This window comes from Quercus robur, chromosome 1 (genome assembly GCF_932294415.1).
Source record: "Quercus robur chromosome 1, dhQueRobu3.1, whole genome shotgun sequence".
Lineage (NCBI taxonomy): Eukaryota > Viridiplantae > Streptophyta > Magnoliopsida > Fagales > Fagaceae > Quercus > Quercus robur.
Window position 1 is genome coordinate 52,677,306 of NC_065534.1, and position 12,489 is coordinate 52,689,794.

General features: G+C 35.1%; 1 protein-coding gene across 1 annotated transcript; it reads right to left on the reverse strand.

Moving 5' to 3' along the window:
- Window positions 1-628: 628 nt before the first annotated feature.
- LOC126691713 (chromatin assembly factor 1 subunit FAS1) lies at window positions 629-9,056 on the reverse strand. Its single transcript, XM_050386817.1, has 12 exons — window positions 8,403-9,056; window positions 7,269-7,368; window positions 6,923-7,070; window positions 6,680-6,803; window positions 5,907-6,253; window positions 5,500-5,817; window positions 4,608-4,689; window positions 4,351-4,491; window positions 2,819-3,226; window positions 2,474-2,611; window positions 1,151-1,196; window positions 629-1,060 (listed from the first exon to the last, which is right to left on the reverse strand). Exons 1-12 carry the CDS (start codon window positions 8,838-8,840, stop codon window positions 927-929), a joined length of 2,424 nt encoding a protein of 807 aa, XP_050242774.1. The 5' UTR covers window positions 8,841-9,056; the 3' UTR covers window positions 629-926.
- Window positions 9,057-12,489: the final 3,433 nt, after the last annotated feature.

Here is a 12,489-nt window from a genome sequence, read left to right on the forward strand (position 1 = left end):
TTCATAATACAACCAAACACTTGAAAATATTTTCCTTTTCGAAAAATAGCATTTCCGAAAAATAAATATTTTCTGGAAAATATTTTATAGGAACCAAACACAGCCTTAATCTCTGCAGTTGGTTTGGTCCAAATTTTGACCCATCATTAGGCTTGCTTGTGTATCTAATATCTTTTCTTTGGGGCTCCTTTCTTGACTTTTACTGCAATTAGACCACTTCATCACCTAGTAAATGCCACCCATGACCCATTCGACAAATACAAATATTTCACCACCACGCACTCTTGACGCAATAGTCACTCTACAAGTATAAGTGATTGTAATATGTGGAAAGATAAGGGTCAAAATTCAAGTCTCCAAAAAGAAGTTTCACACACATATACACTTAGATTATACTAGACTAAGATTTCTATCTTGTATTATAAAAGATTAAAATATTTCTTAGTAAAATTTATTTCAAGGAAAAACACTCTTAAAAATTAATGCAACAAATGAGAGTTGCTTTGCTAATCCAGTTTTCAGAAGCGAACGCATGCCACAACCATACTATGGCACTAATGAGAGTTGCACGGCTAATATCACCAATGAACCCCATGACCATACTATGGCACCGATCAAAGGATGCAGCTAGCTTGTAAATACTGCAAAATGGCTCGCATAAACATTTCCTGAATTCAGTCTAATTAACGTAAGCTTTTTCTGGCCCTTGGTCCACTTTGTACGTGTGCAAACAAAGCACTTGAAAAGAATGTTTTGCAAAACAAATTCCTTCTAATTCATGTGTCTAAAACAAAAATGGTCACAATTCAGTATACAAAAGGATCAGGAGATTGATAAAATACATGAACATGGGCAAGAGGGAGAAAATTGTGAGGGAAACTAAACAAAAGCAAGGATGCTACAGATGATTATATGTGCAACTGTTCTTATTGGTCAGTGAAACTTGGCTTCAAAGATGGCTGAGGTGAGGTTTCATTGGGGTTAATATTTCTACCAGCAGGCGGCAAACACCTTTTTGAGAAAAATGTAGCTATACTTTTCGTCCTCCCACCACCCTTTTCTGGGAATGAAAAAAAGAAAACTGACTTAATCTCAGAGAAATATATCCTAAGATAAATTTAAGAAAATCCAGATCAGTGTGCATATATACCTGGCGAAATCGACATGCCAAGTTTGTTGAGAATTTCTTTCTTGACCTGCATCACAAGATATCATAAATTAAGAAAACTTGTTTTCAGCAACTTTAGACTGCGTCATGGACCTATATTTTCAAAACCGGTAAGCAGCATCTTCAATGATATACCATGTAGTGACATCATGAAGAAGCATATCCTAAGGGGCAAACAAAGGAATCAGGGAGCAGACCCAAATGTGAAAGCTTAAGAATTTAAGCCCTCTCTAGGGCAGAAGGTGGTTAAATGGGTGAATTGTACTATTAGGTGTAACTAATCGGAAACCCGTGCGATGCGCAAGAAAATTTTGTCTAAAAGTATGTTGGTCTCAAGATTTGCATAAAAAGTATAATTAAATTATATTGGTCTCAAACTGAAACAATAAATACCATTGTTTTAAAAACCGGACCAAACCAGACCAACCGGTTCAACTGAGAACCAGGAGCCAATCCAGTCCGGTAAAAACCCCTAAAATTGGTGAAAACGGTCAAACCAGGTTGAACTGGGAATTTTGAAAAAAAGGGTTCAGCTCTCAGTTCAGTTTTTAAAACCATGACTTTCAAGTTTCATCAATACGTGGGGGAGGAGAGTTTGTAAGTGGGTTAGCTTTCATCTACACATGGGAAATGACCATGCTTAGGTCATAATATGTAAGGGAATAAGTGGGCTTGGGTTTTTCATAAAGTTTGGTCTGATTTGGCCTAATTTTCAACAGCAGCCCGTCTTTTAGATGATAGTAAAAATAAGTTAACCTGATCTTTTGGGTAACAGTAAAAAAATTTAATGAGAAAAGATTAAAGAGGCTAAATGCAAATTAGAGCGCCAAATAGCAAGACCTCATGCTCTCTCACATGATGTTTCTGCTTATATATATATATATATATATATATATATATGCATGTATGTATATATATATATGCATGTATGTATGTATATATATGTATATATATATTGATTAGGATGACCCGTCAAGGAGAAGCACATCAAAAAGGACATGATGCATATATTAAGAAGTTTGTATGTAATTGAATCCTTTCTTTCCCTCTTCATTTTTTTGGGCACATGTCTAGCTTTACTTTTAACATCGGATCAGTTCATCCAAATTTCCAACCATTCCCTAATGTCCATAGTGCCACAAGAAAGTCAGTTTGGAGTTTGGCCATTCCCTCTCTAATAGTGTGTATATATTTATAATCCAAATAATTTTCCAAAATCTCCATTTTCATAATTCTTTACTAATGCCTAAAGAAATGCATGCACACAGGTATCCTAGCCCTCACCATTCAGAAAGAGTCACTGACCTGCCAACGATTATCAACAAATTCCGATATTTCCCGCACTCTATTTTTTAACACAGACTTTGAGGCAGCAGGGAACTTCTGCTGCAAAGATTCTATAACCTTATTGATACCCTGTGGGGATGACTGAATTGCAGACACCTGAGGGGAATCAAAAAAGGCAGGCTACTGTTAGTAGCCAAAGATTGTATGCCATAATGCCATAACAATAAAATCAATCGCAGAAACAAAACATTGCAATAATCCTACTCCCTCCTGACATTTCATAGTATCAATAAGAGCAGGAAAAAAAAACATTTTTCTCAAGAACTTCTAGCTTTTACATCTAGAATGAAATGCCCAACTTACAACTGTAGGCAAGTCTGTGTCTGGAATGTTATTCACAGTTGAGACCAGTGTGGTACTGCTCTTGCCACTTGATAGGCAAGCTTCTTGATCCTCATCTTCCATGTTTTCAATTGATATCTCTACACTATCAGGGAAAATACACATACTCAGAGCTTGCAAACACATCTGCTCCAGTTTAGGAGGACCAATAAGATCTTCTGCCATTAAGAGAGCAGACTTCTCATGCATCAAATTTAATACAATCAAGGGCTGGTTTCTCCGAAGAGCTTGCTCTGTCAAATTGTTTAGATATTTTTGCTGTCGAAGCAATGTGCAGAACTCCCCACTCTTTGAGTCTTCCTTACAACTAGGAGAGCTTCTTGCCTCCTCAACTACGACGTCAGTTTCCATTCTGTCAACTTGTACTCCCTGCAGCACAAATCAAGCAATTTTTTGTTAAAATAATATATATACATATGGAGAGAGAGAGAGAGTATTTGAAATGACTTTGATATATTGTGAAAGGACAGATGCTAGAGATAGTCTTTTAGGTGGCTTGTGTGGAATGCGCTCAAGATTTTTGAACTTATGGCTAGATATTAGTCCCTTGGGATCAGTAAACAAAGAGTGAATTCCTAGTGACAATCCCAGACAATCCCAGTTGTGATCTATTCTTTCATTCCATTTCATCTTTCAAAATTTTAAAGCCATCAAATAGTTATATCTTTATTATCTACAAACAAACTGTCAGTCTCAGCAAAGTTACAGAAAATTTTTACTGCAAACATGCAAAGACCTTTTGAGACCCTAATAGAGTAAACTAGACAGGTTTCAAATATGTCCATGAAGCTACTACTTAAATGTACTTCAATGAGCACCACATTCTCATTACTCAAGTATCAAACAGCTAAGACATTCTATTATCTTCTTGGGACCTCATACTTAATGAAAAACATTATACAGGTTGACTATTAGTTTGCATTTCTAAAAACTATTTTGATGTCTTAGTACTTCTGCCAGGAAAACACTTTTATATTGATATTATAAGAAAGAGGTGACATTCATTTGAAATGAGCACTTAGTCAGAACAAATAGGAAAAAGGAGTTTTTCATAATGTCGTTTTAATCAATGCAGATGGTCTAAAAAGAGGTGAACTCCAATTCAACTTCTCTAAGAAGGATTAAGGAAATATGAAAACGCAAAAGATGTAGCAACTTAATTTAAAATATTTTGCAAGCCCTTTTCATCGTACTTGTAGTATGAACCAGTAAAATCACTACCAATGCATAAGGGAAAGAACTGTCATAACCTCAAAATAAGTGAGCAATTTGGGACATGAGCTTTGTCATTTTGAGTGTAAGTAAATTTTTCAACTAGTATATCATGTTAACAAAGCCACTAAAGCAATGTATGGATCATCCACAAAACTGTACATTAACTATATACCAATACAAACATTACTTTTACTTTTTTTTTCTTGGAAGGGGAAGAAGAGAGTGCCTATCATCAGGCATAAGGCGAAATCCAGCTTCTCAGCTGTCAGAAGTCATACCTCATTTTCCGAGAGATAACCATCAGGTACAAAAAAGCCATCTTCACTTTCCTCTTCATCATCAACTCTTGAACATCCTTCCTCTAAAGTTTCCTCCTCTTCATCTTTATCACAATCTGAAAGACTCTCTCCAGGATCCTCCTGGACAATGATGATGTCAGTTTTGAACTTCATATTTAGAATATTGATTAATTTAATGATTTCCATGAAAGAAAGAAAACTGGATTCACTTTTACTAAAGATAACTCAGATAATACCTCCTCCCATTCATCGTCACTATCAATGTCATACTCCACATCTGGGTCCTTCTTAAAAGGATGGCGCGGGCCAACAACATGACTGAAGATGCATTAAAGCACATAAAATCAATGCCAAATTCCAGTTAAACCTTACAGCAATAAATGTCAATTGTTCCTTCATTAGAGACCATACATTTCATAGATACAAAACAAAACTGCAAGCTAGACCACAGATACTAATATCAGACATACTCAGAAGATGCTACAATTAAATTTCCAACACTTGCATTGAAGGCAGTTAAAAATAAAAATCCAATCTGACATAAAAATTACTTAGACTAGGAGCACATGAGTAATGACTCTATTCTAGAGACAACACTAATGCACAAATTTTGGAAGAGCACAAATACTTAAGCTCATTCATTGTCTTGTTCAATCATACATTATACATGCATACACTGAAAACAGATAACGAACACCGTGACTTGAATCTCCTAACTGCATGATTAATGAATTCTTAACCACAACTTATATAATCACATTGAAAAGTTCAAATCCTTAAAATAGTTCAAAGGGCTTAGTTAAGAATTTTATGGTCCAACTCATTGAAACTTATTTAATTTGCTTTTAAAATTGATTTGTTTACAACCACTCCACATCATTCTGTGGATATAGAAATGTTGCTGAAGCTGAAGCCCCACATGTCCAATTAAACTACAAAAGGAAATCCAAACAAAAAACCAAGCATATAAAGCACAGAAGAGCTAAAAGATAGTTGGATTCTTCAAGAATGATTTTCTTAGATTTACTGCTTTAAAACACACTATGTTAAATAATCCAATAAGATCTAGCTTAGCCTCACAGAACAGACGACAAATTCAAAATCATAAGTCATAACACAGGAGCTCACCTTTTTTTATGCCAAATACCATAAAATGCAGGTCTATGGCTCTTAGCAAACTGCAACAACTGCTTCTTCTGGTTAAACTTCTTGACATCAGGGAGAGAACTATCTGTAGCTTGGGAAAATCTATCATCAGAAATCTGTTCTCCCCATCCATCTGCAAGCTTATCTATGTTCAAGTCATCATCACGAGCCACCACTCTATTAGCTGAGAGCTTAAGTTCCTTAAATAGTTCAGTCTTAGGCTTCTGACGTATTCCCCAATGTTGTTTTCTGTTTGAACGTATAGAGTGACCTAAGCAATGCCAGGAAGACAAGTGTACCCTGCACAGTGTAACAAATTTCAAATTACAAGAGTTTTGAGATAAACATGGCCTACAAAATTAAACAGTACGATAAAGGAGGAAACCTACTTCCAGACATCGTCTACACCAATCTCATCATTTGTTGAAAGAGCACAGTCCATTGACACAGTAACTGCATCAGGCATTTTTTCACTCTTTTTACTTGTTGAATCAGATGTGGCTATTTTAGTTGAAGATTGGCCATTGTTACACATAGGGCTAGTTTTGCTTTTTTTAAGAAAACGTTCCATGATTGAAGCCTGCTTTTGTATAGAAAGTTGCTTTTTCAATTCAGCTTCTTCCTTTTCTCGACGCCGCTGATCCCTCTCAGCTTCCTCTTGCTGCTTCCGTAACTGTTTCCTCATTTCAGACTCTTCCTTTTCACGGCGCTTTTCGTCTTTTTCAGCCTCCTTTTCCTGAGATATTTAAATGATTCAAAGAAACATGAATAAGAAGCAGAGAAAGTTATCAACGGTTAAGTCAGCAATATCTACCTTAATTATATATGGGGAATGATATCAGTATATTAGGAATGGGATAAACTTATACAGTTAGATTTATATATCATATTCAACTCAATCCATGAAATAGAACCTCGCATGCTCTTTGCAAACAAATGAAAATCTTGTTCTGCACATGAAATTAATATCTATGAGAAATTTTTCCTTGTTTATTTGTTTTGCAGTTTAGTAACCTTACAGGAGCAATTATATGATTTACAATACCTTATCCCAGTAAAATTCCCCTACAACAGAAGCTACAGGCCTACAGCCATGACTAAATGACATTTAACAGAACCACAAAAAAAAAAAAAAAAAAAAAAAAAAAAAAAAAACACTTACATTTTGTAATTTTTCCTTTTGAAATTCACGTTCCATTCTTTTCTTCTCTTTTTCAACATCTCTATTATTTCTCTCCATGTCTTTAATTCGCATTTTGCCTTCTCGCTTTGCTTCCTTTTCAGCCCTACAACAGCAGATTTAGCCAGGAAAAAAATCATTTAAAAATAATATTTTTTTTTTAAAAAAAACATTTAAAAAATAAATTAAAGCACCAGATCTCATAGATCCAGTGCAGATACGTACATGTCTGCCCCATTTTTCTGTAACAGCTTATCCATATATGAACGAATATCTGCTTCCTTATGCACTTTACCAAGCTTTTCGACTGCCTTTGCCAGGTCGTGTTTGTAACTCTTATTGCTTTCTGACTTTTGTAATGTTGTCATCATTGCTGAAATATGCCACAGACTACATTAGAGCACCAAACAAACTTAGGTGTGCATAAAAAATTACTAGAAAACCTTAAAAGAATACCAAAGTTTTGCTTTACATCTGCACATATCAGTAAAAACTATTGCCCTAAGCCACTATATAGGCCCCTCTCTTATAAATCAAGCCATCAAACCATTCATCTAAGGAATCATATTACCAGAAACAGCAGTAATCCTCTCATGGATCTTTTTTCGACAAGTGCGGCGAAGATTCAATTCTGCACGTATTGCTTTTGGAATCAACTTCATATCCCTTGTCTATGCAATAATATATAATATATATATATAAAAAAAAAAAAAAAAAAAAAAAAAAAAAAAATCAATTAATAGACCTGTAGAGATTACATACAGCTAATGAAAGCAAAGTGATTTACAATCAACAAAGTATAATGTGCTATATCGACATTGCAAATAGGCAAACAGTAAGAAATGCAATCTCCCATAAAATTTGCTGTAAGTGATGAGAAATAACATGGCATGTCGGAACACAAGAAAGACTCGGTACACACAAGAAAGACTCTGTACACACAAAAAAGTCAGTACATTGCAAAGAACGTAATAATTTGAATCATTAATAAGCCAACAAACTGAGCACACTGCAAAGCACGTAAAAAAAAAAAAAAATTAGAGTTATCAAGTAAGCACTGCAAATCAAAGCGAAAACAAAGCTCAGAATAGCTCGAAAAACAAAACAGCTGATAGCAAATATGTCAAATTTCCAATAAAAGTCCAGACAAATTGCTGTTCCCCATTTGATGTAATGTCTTAAAGAACAAGAACGACACAAAATGAATAAAAATCATTGATACTGAGAAGAGATTAATGAAACATTGAAACTATTCCCCTTCCAACACCAAATTAGATATACCCACATACATTAATTGAACATAACACAGTTTAAGCATATCCATAGTCTCTAAAAGATTCACATAAACATCAATAATTGAAACAGACATAAAATCTATTGCAAAAACTCAGAAAGCAAAATCAAACAAGACCCAACACCATATCCGAAATAACTAACAATCACATTAAATAAATAAAGCAAAAAATGTACCACATCCAACACATAACCATCGATAAAAAATAAACAGATTCATATTCAATTGCAAAAAAAAAAAACCCAGAATCGAGAATCAAGCACAAATGAACCTCATAAACCCATCACCCAAATAAACAAATAAAAAATAAAAACTGCAGAAACCACCCATTTCACAAAAGAAATATAGAACTTGAGAAAAAGCAATAATCAAAATCAAATTAAGATTTCAGAAAAATGGAAAACCCATTACCTCCCAACACCAAAGACAAGTCTGAGACTGATCCTCAAGCACATCAGCCTCCACATTAGGCACTCCATACATCACTCTCTGCCCAACCTTTAACACACTATTCTTCACATTCGCCGCACTCATTCCATCTTTCAACTTTTGATGAATCTCCTCCACAAGCTTCGACAAAGGAAGCTCAGACTCTTCCATCAACACCGCCACAGTGCTGGAACTACTACTACACATTCCCACGTCGAAAAAAACCTTCTTCTCCTTCATTTCCTTGTAGTACTTAAACAAGCCATCAAGCTCCAACCTTAGATCCTCCATTTGAGCCGCTTTTTCTTCTGGTTTCAGAGTCTCTGGACACACTCTCTTTCGCTTCTGGGTCTTTCTGGGGACATCAGAGCCGTCCATTTTTGGGTCTTCATCAACGTCGATTGTCATTACCATTTCCATATGATATCAGAGACAAGATTCAGACGACGGCGTTTTTGAGAAATGGGGTTTCAGGCTTCAAGTTTCAAGAAGGAGTAGTGGGAGTTTGCTTTTGCTCTCAGATTTATTTATTTTTTTAAAACCTCACACAATCTCACAAACACAAAAGACCATGTTTGGTTCACCTTTTTTTCCTTTTTCTTTTTGAGGTTAGACAGTGTGAAAAATGGTTAATACTTGATGATAGTCTTTTCTTTTCTCTTTTTTTTTTTTATGATAGTCTATTTGAAATATATAAAATAAATTTATAAAAGTTAATAAATTATTTTGTTGATGATGATTTTCCCTCAAAGATATTTGGTTTTTTTTTTTTTTTGGGGTGTGGAAAATTAAAAAGCGACATTTCTAAGTATTTGATAATAACCTGAAACTGATTTAATTATTTTTATAAAAAGAATACAATTTAATTGTTTTGTGTTTTGGGTGATTCCCGCCGAGAACCATAAGAGGCTGATTTTGGCTCCAAAATTAATTTTTTGCGCTCTTTTATGGAGCTTCGTTTCGCGCGCCTTTCTTTTTCTTTCCTTTTTTTGGGTTTGCTATCCTCACCACTCTGTTTTGGTGGAATTTGTGAAGGATACGAGATGGGACACGTGTCAATATGGGAATTGTGTTCGTTTAAGATGGGTTTCGATATGCTGATTTCACCAAGAAAATAAAAACAAAAAACTCACGCATTGATCTTTTGATCAATATGGTGTGTGACATATGTCGGTAAAGATTGCGGGGATGTGTATGTTCTAGGAGAAATGTTAGGTTTATAATATTTTTACAATATTTTTATGATAAATTTTAGGTATTATTATTAGTAGATAAAAAAAATGATGTTAGTGATGAATCCAAATTATAACTAGTAATAGCCAATGACTTAAATATTTTTGTAAAGATATTGTAGACGTACCATTATTTTTGTTTTAGTTTAACAATAAAAATATGATATTACTTTGGTTCTTCTATTATTTAAACTAGTATGTAACTCGTGCTTACAAACTACCTCAAGAGAGGGTAGGAGATTTCCTTTATTAAAACAAAAGCCTATAAAGGAGTTTAAAGCAAATCTTGCAGTCTCATGAACGGCAGAATTACAAGTCCTCTAGACCCAACAAAATTTAACAGATATAAAACAAGAAAATAAACAATGGATATTACTGATAGTTGTGCTTGTAAGCCATTCAAGGATATGCTCTGAACATGTTATGGCATCAAAGCAATTTTTTGCATCTCCTTCAAAGATGACAGAGCTCCATCGTTCTTGGATAGCTAGGTGCATTGCCCACAGTAGGGCTTCAGCTTCCGCTTGCGCAAGGGTATAGATTTGATGCCTTTTACCTATATGTAAATAACTTCACTGTGATGGTCCCTTGCTACAACAGCTAAAGCAGACCTTGAGCTATTTAGGGCAGCATCTACATTAATTTTGACCCAATCTTAAGGTGGAGGAGTCCATGTTGCTGTGATTTGCACCAATGAGGGTTGAATGGCCGGAGAAAAAACCTTTTTCTTATTTCAAGGAATTTTTCTTGGACATTTTGCCTGGCTTTGACAGGGTTTGCTTTGCCCTCCTAAAACAACATGAGATTCCTAGACTTCCATATTTCGTCAATGATTATGGCCATGTTAAGGGAGATGGTCCATTGCACCTGTGCAGGCAAGGGGGAATTTGGTGGAGACATAATCAGCTTTATAATGTCTTCATTGGAGTTTAGGAGAAAGTCATTGTGGGCGCAAAATGCTTGGAAGGGAGTACGCCTCGGCTGAGTAAACCAAGGCAGAGAAAAGAAATGGAGTCGCCACCTAGTTTAGGTTGAGGAACCACATATGTAGCGCACTTACGTGGAAGAACTAATCTTACTACCAAAGTATGGGTTCGAAGTTTAGGTATGGGGATGGGAATGTGTTAAGCACCCAACCCTACCCGACCCGTAGGTTGGCTTCCACTCATTGTGTTTTACGTTTTAATCTCATTAAAGGCATGTTCAATATTGCATTTTGAACTCACACACACTAACATTAATCTAACAATCAACATGGCATCAATCATCCCAAAAACCTTAACATACATTTATCATGGCAAATCACATCAAGCCTAACATACATCTATCATGCATATCATCATATCACAAACCCTAGCATATTCCTATCAAGACATTTCATCTCATATTTCATCTAAGGTAGCAAACAAACAAGCATACATTACAAAGGCAGAAACATAAGCATGTGGAAATCAAGCGATCATGTTATCTTATCAAAGACAAACTTAGGTTACACATCCAATGTATACCATATTCATCATATCCATAACCAAATGCATGTTCATGTGAATGCATAACTTACCTCACTTACCTTACTACACCATAGCACGTATGCATCAATGCATGGACATATGAATGCATGTTCATGACAAAGCAAAGAAAACATAAAAAGGGAACCCTAATTAAACATGTTAAAGGCAAAAAAACAAATAAACAGAGAAATAGAAACATATACATATGAAAATAAGCTAGAACAGAGACATATTAGACATAAAATAAAGAAACAGAAGCAGAAAAGGCCAAACTAGGGTTTCTGGCCTTAAGTATGCATACGCATACATAAGGCCTACGTATGTAGCCTAGCTGTATACGTATGCATACTTCAAGTATGTGTATGCATACAAGAAGCATACGTATGCATACACGCCCAAAACCCTAACCCATAAACAACAAGAACAAAAACAGTGTGGAAATTTAAAACGATAAATCTAACAACCTAACATGCTTTAACCGATAAACAAAGAAAAACTAAGCTAAGCAAACATATTATAACATAAATAAACAAGAAAAACAAAGAAAACATAAAGATTGAAACAAGAAAAGGGAAAGAAACGAAAAAGAAAGTTTAGAACTTATACCTCAAAAATGAAAGCTCTTTTGCTTGATTTTGATCGTTCCCCTAAGTCAAATCTATTCACAACTAAACAAAATTGATTAGTAAACTTCAAAAATCAAAGATCAAGACCAGAAAGGGTCTTAATTAGAAGAAAATTGTCTTGAGGATGTTTTGTGAAAAATTCCCTCTTTAATTCACTATTTCTAGTGAATCTTAGGTTTTTCCTTAGGATTTTCTGTGTGTCTTGAAAAGGTTCCATGTATGATTTTTTATATTAAGAAAATGGGGGTTTGGAACGGCTCCCAGATGATGTAAGATTCATTCCAAACCTTAGCTTTAATGTAGAAAACTTACCTTTCATAGTTTCTAGAACCTTAGCATGCATATGCATTCATGAAGTTTGCATACGCAGGTTTGGAGCATACGTATGCATACACATGTCTATGTACGCACGCCCTAGGGTTTTTGTGTCTTTAATTTTCCAAAAATAGTTTTATTTGGCTCATAAAAGAGTTATATTTTTCATACAAAATTTTCTCAAGTCAATTTTAATCTGATCGGGCCCTAAACCAACCTTGAGCTTTAGAATTTTACCATCATTGGGGAATGGGGGCCCGAGTCGTAAGGAGTACAAAATGTGGTGTCTACAAATGCCCTTCTTTTGATTCGTGAGCTCCGCTAACGGAATCAGAAGAATAAAAGATAAAACATTTTGTTTTGACGTACGGCTCGGGCTTAACCA

What these genes read in the sequence shown, in the direction of transcription:
- LOC126691713 (XM_050386817.1), bottom strand. Translation starts at nt 8,840, where the DNA reads ATGGAAATGGTAATGACAATCGACGTTGATGAAGACCCAAAAATGGAC. An exon ending in GTGACGATGAATGGGAGGAG is followed by an intron (nt 4,492 to 4,607) that starts GTATTATCTGAG and finishes ATCATTGTCCAG; the next exon opens with GAGGATCCTGGAGAGAGTCT. An exon ending in ACACAGACTTGCCTACAGTT is followed by an intron (nt 2,612 to 2,818) that starts GTAAGTTGGGCA and finishes GATTCCCCTCAG; the next exon opens with GTGTCTGCAATTCAGTCATC.